The following is a 12,514-nucleotide window of genomic DNA, read 5'->3' as shown; positions in this document are numbered from 1 at the left end:
TATTGTATTGATTTTTCAGGCAATAGTATCAATTGATACTAAAAAGTCAGAAGAAGATAAACTAATGAACTGTGAAAATAACACAACAGCGAAAAGGGAGTTGACTGGTGGTTTTGAAAGTAACGAAGAATACACATACGTGCGAGGTCGAGGTAGAGGGCGGTACGTTTGTTCAGAATGTGGAATACGTTGCAAGAAACCGTCAATGTTAAAGAAACATATTCGCACTCATACCGACGTGCGCCCGTATACTTGTGTGCACTGTGCCTTCAGGTATCGTTTAATATTACAGTAGACACTTCATTTTTTTTTCAGATTCAATAACAATTAATTAACACGTCAATATTAAAGGTATCGGTATAGGCATCCATCCGAATGTTAACAAAATAATGTTAACATATTACGGTCTTAATTAGATAACAATATAATAATATTTTAAAGTACTGAAGAGAGCCGTCAGCTGATAATTATTATGTAGGAAGATAGGTGATGTTAGTTTTTATAACAACCCATTAGTTTTTATCGGCATTCGGTACATCATAATTAATAAAAGTTGTTCAGCGGAAATCGAACAGGATCCGTAAAATTACGATTTTTTAAACTTCTTACCCTGTCCAAACAAATACATAAGTATTAACGTATTAAACAGTTACCAGGCCAAAATTCTACTTTGATCGTTCATATCGCATTCGCATATTTTAACGTTTTAAGCCTACTTATCGACGATTCGCTATAGATAAGCCTTAAATAGAGAAAATAGAAATCGAGATGTCGGCCAGTGAAAAATCATTCGTTGAAACCCATTAAATATAAACTTGTCTATTATCTTTTTAAGCCCTTTGGCAGGTGTACTAAACAAGTTATTAAAGTATCAAAACTTGTTTGAACGCAAAGGGTAAAATAAAATCGATCACTTCGGGTGGCCACCTATACCTTTAATTGCAAAAGTATTTCAAGAAGTAATTAATGTTCAATTAGGCGCGCATAAACAAATAAACCATATGATATACAAAACGTATAAAATGTATACTTGCAAAATGAATAAACCAATTTATATTCTTGTTTCAGTTTTAAAACAAAAGGAAATCTGACCAAACACATGAAGAGTAAAGCACATTATAAGAAGTGCTGCGAGTTAGGAATCAATCCCAACGAGGGCACGGAGGAAGGTGGAGAGATGACTCAATGCTCAGGCGAAACAGACGACGAAACTGAATCGGATGGCGACGAAGGGAACGAAGGAGAAACAGAATCTAGTGGTAAGATTTTAACATTTTGTAGTAATCTGGTACCAGTGATCGTTTGTGTTTTTTGTAAATAGCAAAAATATACTGAATTCCGAAAATTTTAAATACGCATTCGACCTTTTCAATGTTCAAATTCTAGATTTGAATTTTAAACTGGAGACTAATAAAAACAGGACTCTTGTAATATTAAAAGACGTTTTTTAACATTGGGGCTACAGTCAAATTTTATCAGTGAGTTACATTATTTATTAAAGTTTGTTTATTTTCAGACACTGAAGTTTGCAAATCGCGACTGCCTGAACATGAAGCGGCCCATTGTTTACTGTCGCTTGGTGGATCTAGACCTACTTCTTCTGCGGCACCGGGCCTAATCACAAGTGCAAGACCTTCTACATATCCCTACACACCAATAGGACTAGACACCTCGACTATAGAATATATACCTGAAAAACTTGTCTCGAGAAGCACTTCAGTCGATTCAAAAGACGCTGATAACGAACCGATGGACTTGAGTAAAAGTGACATGAAATTGACACCAAACATTCCCGAAATACCAACAGCACGGGAGTCCAGCGTTTTGGCATCTCTAGCGTCCAACACGGCCAAACTTCCACAACACCCAAGCCAATGGTCTAACGGTGAGCCAATGTTGCACACTTATCTGACTGAAAGAGCGCTTCTGGATTCTAAAATAAAACAAAGTCAACTGGCTTGCAGTTTAACTAAAACCAGAAAGATTGATATGGATAAACCTGTACTTATTGATAGTAATAGTGTCATTGAACACGAAACTAAAGTTGTGTCTTCTAAAAGCACAACTACTAGTTGTGTCACTTCGCCTAGCATAACATTTGTTGCAAAAGTAACAGCAGTTGAAAATAAACCAGACGATACAGTAAACAAAATTGTCGAAACTAAAGAGGAAACCCCGAGCAGTGGAAATGATTGTCCCCCAACACCACCAATAAATATTGATAATAACAAAAGACCGAACACAACCAACACTAACGCTGAAAATGCAAAACATGTGGTCTCAGAATATTTAAAACAAGCCAGGATAAATCTTATTAAGTCTCAGGATGAAGTTTTGAACAACCAAGGCGATTCAAGCGACGAAAGTAATAATATGAAAATGAACGTTGACGACAATGCCCAGAGTGATGATTTAAACGTTTCTGAAGGAGACTCAATAAAATTACCATCTTTAGATCACGACCCTATTGCAAGAAAAGTCGTAATCGGAGTCGGTGGTGTAGCGTTCAAAGTCACCAAGGGAAAAGAATTTGAAGGTTCATCTTTCCCTCCCGGCAGACTCATGGAAGACGGGCGAAGAGTTTGCGATTTTTGCAATAAGACATTTACAAAACCATCACAATTGAGATTGCATCTCAACATCCATTACATGGAGAGGCCGTTCCGATGCAGCGTATGCGCAGTCAGCTTCCGCACGAGGGGCCATCTTCAGAAACACGAACGTTCCGGATCTCATCATAATAAAGTATCTATGACGTCAACGTTCGGTGCCGCGACGTCTTTCAATCCTCGGCCGTTCCGCTGCTCGGATTGCAACATCGCTTTCAGAATACACGGGCACCTAGCGAAGCACTTGAGAAGCAAGATGCACGTGATGCGACTCGAATGTTTGTTCAAACTGCCGTTCGGGACGTTCACGGAGATCGAGCGCGCGGGCGTGAGCCTGACGGACATCGACACGACGGACTGCGCCAGCTCGCTGGCCAGCCTGCAGGCGCTGGCGCGCAAGCTGCACGAGAAGGACCCGTCCAAGCTGGAGTACCGCGAGCCGCCGGGCGCCGGCGCCGCCTCGGGCCGGGACTCCTCCGAGGACGACGACGCTCTGCTGTGCGAAAAGACATGTGAAAGTGAAAAGGACAGTGAGATGAAGACGGTTGAAAACAGTGAAAACCATGATAAAGAAACACGAGTTAACTATAGTGCCACAGATAATTAGTGCCAAAATATATTAAGTAGGATATTTAATGTGCAATTTTGTTTTTGTTGTTTATTTAAGATGTAATTATTCATATTGGGGTTAGACTCGGAAGCGTGAAACAAAATGATGCGCTTTAATTATACACATTGTATTTTGTTTCAATATAATTGTGAATTTTCATGTAAATATCTCAAATTGAAATAGTTTTAATGTTGTTAAATTTGCTTCCAGTATAAGGCTTATGTATATTTGTTATTATTAGTAACTCTTTATAGGTAGATAGTGGTAATATAAAGATTTCGAAACCTTGAACTCTAAATAGGTAAGAAGTTATTTACAAGCTTCGATTCAAAAATATTAGAAAACAAATCTTACAGTAACCTTTTGTGGTCCAGTTTGGAGAAATATATGCTTGAAATATCAATGAAACATATTATGAAATCTTAAAATATAAATCAAGTAAGCTTGATAAGTACCATAACTGTTTTGTATGTATTTTTTTATAAAATATATACCAATAAAATGTATTTATACTGTGTAACAAAACATCTTCCAAAATCTTAAAAAATTGGCATATCAAATCCCATAAACGAAATTTAGATATATTTAAAATCCTTGAAGAGTCTTCCATATCAAAAATAGTTTATGTGCTAGATATTTGTTTAAACTAGTTACTCTTTATTTGGGTAAATACATAATTTACGATTGTAAAAACCCAAATAATAATATCATTGTCTGTATCATATTAAACGTGTATCATCAAATAAAATTAGCTTGATTAATATTATGAGAATTTAGTTCAGTTTCATAGTTTTTTGTTTTATCAAAAATATGTTTGGGTGATAAGAATTATGGTTTGTAAATAATAAACCTAAAAGTGAAGTTATCTCATTGTTTAAAGGTGTGAAAGTTTAAAACTAATGAAATTTTTTGAAAAATGAAATATTTAAAAATTACTCCGAAATCAAAACAACATTTCATTAATTTTATATTTTCACTCTAGTCCTATTTTCGTAATTACTTAAATTATAATAATAATTCCAGAAATATAAGTGTATCTACTATGTACTTTTCTTATTGAATTTCACAACTGTTCGAAAATATAGTACAATAAGTTTGTATTAAATTTTTGAGAACTGGGTTTCATAATTTGTTTATATTTTTTATTTATTTTTCACCCTTACTAATTTTATATTAAACATACAAACGGATTAAATCAATAGATGAATGATCAAAGGTATTATGAATTTATTTATATATTCATACATACATAAACCTAAAAGTTTTATGAAGAAAAAAAATTGTTTGAATAGAAAATACACTCAACATCAAATAAACCGCACCTTCCGCGACGCGAACTTTAAAGATTTTCTTCTGACACAATCATGGTGCCCCAACAATATTGGTGTTATTTGAAAGCCCAATAAATATCCTTACAGAAAAACACATTTAATTTTTTAATTAACATCTATAATCTATAATATATATAAAAGAAAGTCGTGTTAGTTACACCACTTATAACTCAAGAACGGCTGAACCGATTTAGCTGAAAATTGCCAGGGAGGTAGTTTAGAGCCAGGAGAAGGACATAGGATACTTTTTATCCCGTTCGAAATAAAAAAAAAGTCTGCTTATTTATTGCCATTAAGGCGGAACAAAGTTCGCCGGGTCAGCTAGTATACCATAAATGTGACTTGAAAACAGACCTCACTTTGGGCTCACCACTGGGATCAATTAGACCAATTTTTATGGTTATAAAACCAAATAATGATCTCACGTGTCCTCTTTTACAGATGGATAACGATTAATCCCAACTTAACAGTTTCGTTTTATAGCCATAAAAGTTGGCTCAAGCGTAACTACCTATTTTTTGAAGAAGTGACTGGATTCTTCTACAGACACATTTTTGGGGTAAAAACCTTTCCTTTTATGAAATGAAGATTAGAACTAGGCTTTTAAATGGTGCCAATATTGTTGGGAAGTGGGGATGCATACGTTTGAGAAGTGCTTGTTGCGGGAGGTGCGATTTATTTGATGCCGAGTGTAGTATTGACCAACATTTTTTATGTTTATAGAATTCGTTAATATAGCATGGGTTGGCACCCGGGGCGATTCACCCCCCGTCATAAGTCCATAATTTGCCCCCCAGGATTCTTTTGGTACCGATTCGAATATTAAAGATGTTAGTCTTAGTACGAATGATGAGTGCAGATGCGCCAGTGAGTACTAATTTGCGCGAGAAAGGAGTACACTTTTGTCCTTCGGTCTAAGGCTTGATTTCCACCAAGGCGGAGCAGAGCGGAGAAGTGTTTTGAATAACTAATCAGATTTTCTGAATGATGAAATCTTATTTGTTATTCAAAACTCTTCTCCACTCCGGCTTGGTGGAAGAAACCGGATGTAAGTCGGTACGCATCTCCGATCGATGGATACACTCTTGCTGTGAACCATCAGAGTAGATACTCTGTCCATTTTGGAAAAGTACTAGTACGGGCCTGGATATTTGAAATGGAAAACTTACCTAGACTTGGTAGGTTGGCTCCAGCTTCTGATATTCGCTGTCTAACTAACTACATCCACACTACCGTATCCGATTTTGTAGTTAAACTGTAGGTAGTGTAACCGCATCACGCGGTAATTTAATGATAAAATTACTAGGTAAGCGTCTTCGTGGATGAAACGATCTATAAACGGGTGGTTATAGATCGTACCTTACTGCCGGTAGTGTGTGTGGCCCCAGCATACGAAAATCATTTTTACCAATCTAACACAATTTCACCAGCATCATTTAATTTTGTATGAATGATTTAGGTAGGTACCTACATAGTTGTCTCCACCAGGGTCCAGCAACTTAAGTATTGAAAAGTTTTGTATACCTTCGTTCGTTCGTTCGTTTCAGCCGAAAGACGTCCACTGCTGGACAAAGGCCTCCCCCAAGGATTTCCATTTCCACAAAGACCGGTCCTGCGCCGCTTGCATCCAGGTACTTCCCGCGACATTCACCAGATCGTCGGTCCACCTAGTGGGAGGCCTGCCCACGCTACGTCTTCCAGCTCGTGGTCGCCACTCAAGAACTTTCCTGCCCCAGCGGCCATCAGCTCTTCGAGCTATGTGCCCCGCCCACTGCCACTTGATTTTAGCGATTCTGCGGGCTATGTCAGTCACCTTTGTATACCTACCTTGGTTTAATCCAATGTTTCTCCTTAACATACTTACTTCCTCAGCATAATACGAGAAAAAAAAAACTTAGAACCACATCAGAAAATACGATGTTGAATCATGAAGTACTTCGTGATTAAGATGCCGCCGGACTTCAGACACGTGCTTCAGAAGTTTATACGCCCCGCTCCACTACCACTACTGGAAACTACTAATTTATGCGTTACTAGCCTTCGAATTTATAGATTCGGAATTTTGTCTGTCACAGAAAAACTTTATCGCGAGCGTCCCTGTTTCAAAAACCGGGATAAAAACTATCCTATGTCCTTTCCCGGGACTCAAACTATCTCCGTGCCAAATTTCATCAAAATCGGTTCAATGGTTTAGGCGTGAAAGAGAGACAGACAGAGTTACTTTCGCATTTATAATATTAGTATAGATTATGCCTGTATTTTTGTGTAAGTAGTGAAATCTCATGTTTTGTGCTTTCTGTCTGAGTATTATTATATTGATATTATTGACTGAAAATCGTTATAAATAAATAAAATAAATGCGCCCTTACCATAAATCTTGAAAAACCCAAGAGTTTTTTGCTCCCATTAAGCTGCTATAAAAATTCATAATAATTTCATTCCTAAACAATATAGATTTTTAATTCATATGATTTCTGCTGTCAAACCTTTTTCTTCTAGAAGCTGAAACTCCAACTGCTTCTGTTTGCTGCATGCACTTTTTAATCTTGAGTAGTTTAAAATGTAATAAGAACTATACCTTGGACAAATAGGTACTCATACAAATATACACCTAGTCTTATTACACTATTATTGACTCTTATTTTAGGTATGTTTATAATAAAAGCGACGTTTTAGTTTTATTACATAAAAAAGTCAATCTTCCCATTTTTTTTTGTAAAGTTTTGTGTATTTTTCAAATTTATTTATGTGAAATTTATGGTTTTTTTTAAGTATGTACATAAAATATGCTTTTGTTATATTTTAAAGAATATTAGTAATTTGTTAATGAGATGTAGTTTGTTTGCAAGTCATATTTAATTTAACTTGAATCTTTGATCTTGATTCCTTATAATATACCATAATCGAAATAACAATATACAGATAGCATTGAATGCCCCCTAACTAATAAAAAGTTACACACTTGTTGTACACTGTTTTGAAATGATATTTCTTTCCCGAAAAGTATAATCCAGGCCTTTTATAGGCGAGAGTAAATAAGCACTTACAGGGCAGACAATGTACCATCCTAGACAGCATCTCACTTAACATCAGCTGGTGCAATTGCGGTCAAATACCTGCCTAATTCTGCATAAAAAATCCATACTAACATCACTTTAAAACACTGTTAACAAGTGTTAATTTTTATTAGTAAGGGGATAACAGTTTAAGTTTAATTCAATAAATAACCACCATTATTTAACATTCTATGGTTTACATGGAACTGGTGGGAGCAGAAAGGGATTATACATCATGAATAATAAATAAAATAGACTTGGGAACTTACGTGTTTATTTTTTTCTTACATTAGAAGCTTATCTATTAAATATCCATAATTATCGGGCATCGAAGACCACCACTGAAATCTGAATTAAGGAAAATCATTCATAATATTTTTGGTAGTAAGTGCTCTTCACCTGTAAAACCCTGAGTGTACCCTGAGCTCCCCTTCCCCAAGATTGTGGATGCAAAATCTTCCCGAAAACATTTAAAATGTAAAACATTTTTGAGTATTTAAAAATGAGGGTAATGGGTATGGGGCCGTTCAAGTATTACGTAAGCAGATTTCTTACCATTTTTCACCCCCCCGCCCCCCTTGTCATCAAAAGTAAGCAAAGCACTTACTCCCTCCCCCTATGCTTACGTAAACATTTTTAGTTATAAATGTTTTTTGTATTGTCATTTTTAAAATAGGAAAATTCATGAAAATATTAGGTTTAACTGATACACATTTATTTATTTATTTATTTATTTCCACACACATTATCACTATCTTTACAGGTACTTAAAACCTAATGCGATAGCATAACTTAATCTAGGTAGGCTTAATAATAACTTAAAAACTAACCATACAGTATCTATTTACATTTTATAACTAATAATACCCAAAGCCGTCCTTGTGAATTCACTCAGAGAACACGCAAACACGTCCACTTGTTCCGCTATCAAGTTAATAGTGCGCAAGGCGCGCGTGAGCGGCGCCTCGGCCAGCAGGTTGGTCCGCGCGCGCGGGAGCGCCAGCAGCCGCGGCGCGCGCCGCCGCTCCGCGTACCGGGCCGGCACACTGAATCGCACATGTCGAAACAGCTCCGCGTTATGCACCCTCCCCCTCAACATTTTGTGGATATAACACACCAACGCGAAGTCTCTCCTGACCCTCAGCTCGCTATACCCAACCATTCCCAGAACAAATAAATTAGGGTATTTCAGCGGATAAAATGGATAGACCCCATACAGCTTCAAGTACAGATACCTAATGAACTTGTTCTGAACCCGTTCCAACATGAGCTTATATTTCGTTTCGTGAGGTGCCCAGATAACCGCATTACACTCCAGCTGACTTCTGACTAAGGCGTTATATAAAGCACAAATCGCGGTGATGTTCGAGAACCCATGCGCTCTGCGCAGTATAAAGCCCATGCTGCGATATGCTTTCTTGCATATACTGTTTATATGTTCACTAAACGAAAGATTGGAAGTCAGCTGCACGCCTAGATCTCTAACCTCTACGACCCTTTGCATAGTTACACCTCCAACCTCATAGTTATGTACTACAAGATTACGCGCCCGTGATAATGTTATAACTGCACATTTGGATGTGTTGAACTGTAGTCGGTTGCCCTCACTCCAAGCCACCACCCTGTCGATGTCCCCCTGCAACCTTTCGCAGTCCCCTGGTCTTTCGACGGGCAGATACAACTTGAGGTCGTCCGCAAACAATAAGCATTTGGCCTCCGTTACTACGCTTGGCAAATCGTTAATCATGATCAAAAACTCCAAAGGTCCAAGATTGCTGCCCTGGCTCACCCCCGATCTTGTGAAATACGGCTCCGAGACATACCCGGCGTATTCCACGTACTGCTGTCTACCTCCCATGTAACTGGCAAACAGTCGCAAAAGGTGCGGGGTGAAGCCGACACCCGCTAATTTTTTAAGGAGTATGTCATTGTCGACTAGGTCGAAAGCTTTTTTGAAGTCAAAATAAGCGGCATCTACGTAAGGGAGGGTAATCATCATAGAGTAAGGGACAAAATAATATAATCTATATAAATAAAAATAAATTGATGTTCGTTAGTCTGATTAAAACTCGAGAACGGCTGAACCGATTGAGCTGATTTTGGTTTTAAAATGTTTGTCGTAGTCCAGGGTAGGTCTAAACGGTGAGTAAATACGCGCGCGATATTGTTTTTCTGTGACAGACAAAATTCCACGCGGGCGAAGCCGCGGGCGGAAAGCTAGTCAGAAATAAAGAACATAACAAACATAGTTGCATCAATTATGCATCAACATAAACACAAATGATAACTTTCAGTGCTTACAATACGTTTAGTATCCAAACAAAACACGCGCGCGGGAGGCCGGCCTCGCGTATCTGGGGGCACGGCAGTGCCCCCACCAAGTCGAGCAAAAAAGCGGCACGGCCGTACCATCCTTTTCTCGAAGCAATTCAGGCCATTTTCGACCGCCTGTAACTTCGTTGTGGATAAAACTAGAAGGCTGAATTTTCATTAGCTATGCAGGCATTGTAAAGACACGGTATATTTAAAATTTCATTCAATTTGAACCAGTAGTTTAAGAATTATAACGGGTCAAAGTTACTTAATTTTGTCACTCACTGACTGACTGACTGACTGACTCACCGATCATCAAAATTCTAAGGCACTTCTAGCAGACCTAGAAGCTTCAAATTTGGAATATAAGTAGTGTTTGGTGTATGAATCAAGGAAAAACTAAAACATTTGGGGGCATGGTAGTGCAACCGCCAAGTCGAGTAAAATTTTTCAATTTCGGTCCAGTTTTCTAGATACATAACTGCTGTCTACAAAATACAAAAAGAAATGAGATCCCATCAAAAACAATACTTGTCAAAAAAACCAAGTCTCGCAACTCAGTTGTTCTACGGTAAAAAGTTGTGAGATCCATGTAATACCACAGAATAATAATAAGTACTACGTACAGAAGTTTTACTTCGCGAAGGTATTTAAAAAAATGTATGCTCAATGTCATTAACAATATGGTGTAATTTAGCCTGTCTCAAGAGTCAAGCACCATTTTGTTGACAAACGTCAGTGATTGGCACTGCGCCGAAGCTATAGGGCTGACTTCGGTAAAATGATGTGACGTGAGGTGTCAAACTGCGGAAAATGGCGGAGGAAATACATGATTTAGCATGAATTATCATGAATAATATTAACTACTTATTTACCTCTCAGTGTCTTGAGGCAACTTAAAAAAGTACATTCTGTGTTTTTATTATTATTTAGGCAGTTAAATACTGCACAGTATTTAGTACACCATTTTCTTTATTTTCTTCCATCATACACAAGAATATGCGTGCGTGAGTCAATGTTCGCTCGTATGTGAGGCCTTGTCGAATAGTATCCTGTAGGTGGGCCATCGTGCGTGTTTTGTTTTCGATGTAAACTCGCGGAGATGAACAGGCCTGGTAATACCAAGTCCAGGCCAGGAAATCTTTAACGTTTTACATAAATTATTGACTTGGCCATCGTACTAAATAATTTAATTTACTCGTGTTTTCATGCAATGGCCAAGTCAATATATTTATGTAAAACGTTAAAGATTTCCTGGCCTGGACTTGGTATTACATGGATCTCACAACTTTTTACCGTAGAACAACTGAGTTGCGAGACTTGGTTTTTTTGACAAGTATTGTTTTTGATGGGATAATAATATGCGGACTACGACTCAAATTTCAATGGGCAGTGTCGGCACGAGAGTGAATAGCGCACGGTAATTTCCCTAATGTGCGGTAATTCCCCTAATCAGTTCTCAAAGCGAGTGCCTACGCATATGTATTATTTGCGGGAATCCCCGAAAAAACGTAAATAACTAACGATGACGTAATCATCATCTAGACCCCCCTACCCCCCATGTCATCCAAAATAAGCAAAACAGAGACCCCTCCACCCCCTCTTGTTGGTGCTTACGTAATACTTGAACGGCCCCTATGAGGAAGAGAGATGCAAAAATATTTGTTATAAATTATATTGGGAATAATACTTTTGCATTGATTGGCCAATCAGTACTAAAATGTTTGGTTAAACATGCATGACCAATTTAAAACTTTTTTGTATTTGCTAAGTTGGGAACTAAATCATAAAATTATGTTGAAATGAGAAATACCCCTTTAAAGATGTCAGGGTATCTCAACTTTTCAATATAGGAAACTGACGATAAACAGGCATTTGTAATGTTATTCTCTGTTCAAGTATATTAACTATGAAGTATTTTTTTTATATAAAAAGGATACATCTTTTTGTTCGTTTCTTGTACATGATCCTATAACCACATTCTCTGCATCTGATTGGATCTCTGGGCTTAATTTCATTTTCTCTATGGCATTCTGAAATAATAAAATATGCGACTTTATAATTGTACAAAAACTAGCTTAGCGTAGAGAATTTTAAGAATTTGTCACACTAGATGCGTTCTGCGGTATCTATCAATACAAAATGACCGAGAAATTTGTTCACATATGATGCGGATTTCGTTCACTTTGGAGCGCAGATCGCATCCAGTGTGGCAATATATTTTTTTTTTAGGTTATGTTAATCTGTGCGCTTATTAAATATTGTAAAGAAAAGAAACATCAGAGTGAAGCAGTACATAGAAACGATAAGTTAGAGAATATTATTAAGTTTTCATTAAATGAACATTATTTTTGGAGCTTACCTCCACAAACATAAATCATAGGCACTTTAGTAACGGATTGCTCTTTCGCATTTGCATCTGCCATGTTGTAAAATTAAATTGCATTAATACACCAATGACCAAGTATGCAGTGAAGTAGATCTTATAAATAAGTCCCACAAATTACAACAAAACAACACGAGAAAGAACATGAAATTTTGACATTCAGAATTTTTGAGTGACAAACAAAGTGATATATTTGACAACTGACGTTT

At 37.3% G+C, this 12,514-nt stretch overlaps 2 protein-coding genes across 5 annotated transcripts in view; one reads left to right on the top strand and one right to left on the bottom strand.

Annotated features, from left to right (window-relative positions):
- The window catches only part of LOC135072453 (uncharacterized), a 29,004-nt gene extending 24,650 nt beyond the window's left edge, over positions 1 to 4,354 (top strand). For 3 of the 4 annotated variants that reach the window (XM_063966363.1, XM_063966379.1, XM_063966371.1), the window contains exons 4-6: positions 20 to 273; positions 1,069 to 1,259; positions 1,517 to 4,354. In XM_063966363.1, coding sequence (XP_063822433.1) covers positions 20 to 273; positions 1,069 to 1,259; positions 1,517 to 3,216 — 2,145 coding nt within the window. In that variant the 3' untranslated portion in view covers positions 3,217 to 4,354. The remainder of the gene's footprint in view (positions 1 to 19; positions 274 to 1,068; positions 1,260 to 1,516) is intronic. The other variant, XM_063966388.1, reaches the window with a different exon arrangement.
- Positions 4,355 to 7,858: 3,504 nt separating this feature from the next.
- Positions 7,859 to 12,483, bottom strand: LOC135072604 (DNA-directed RNA polymerases I, II, and III subunit RPABC4). Its single transcript, XM_063966599.1, has 3 exons — positions 12,282 to 12,483; positions 11,860 to 11,952; positions 7,859 to 7,947 (listed from the first exon to the last, which is right to left on the bottom strand). Exons 1-3 carry the CDS (start codon positions 12,343 to 12,345, stop codon positions 7,925 to 7,927), a joined length of 180 nt encoding a protein of 59 aa, XP_063822669.1. The 5' UTR covers positions 12,346 to 12,483; the 3' UTR covers positions 7,859 to 7,924.
- Positions 12,484 to 12,514: the final 31 nt, after the last annotated feature.

This window comes from Ostrinia nubilalis, chromosome 1 (assembly GCF_963855985.1).
Source record: "Ostrinia nubilalis chromosome 1, ilOstNubi1.1, whole genome shotgun sequence".
Classification (NCBI taxonomy): Eukaryota; Metazoa; Arthropoda; class Insecta; order Lepidoptera; family Crambidae; genus Ostrinia; species Ostrinia nubilalis.
The sequence above is the reverse complement of the archived record's forward strand: the minus strand, read 5'-3'. Positions and strand labels throughout refer to the sequence as shown.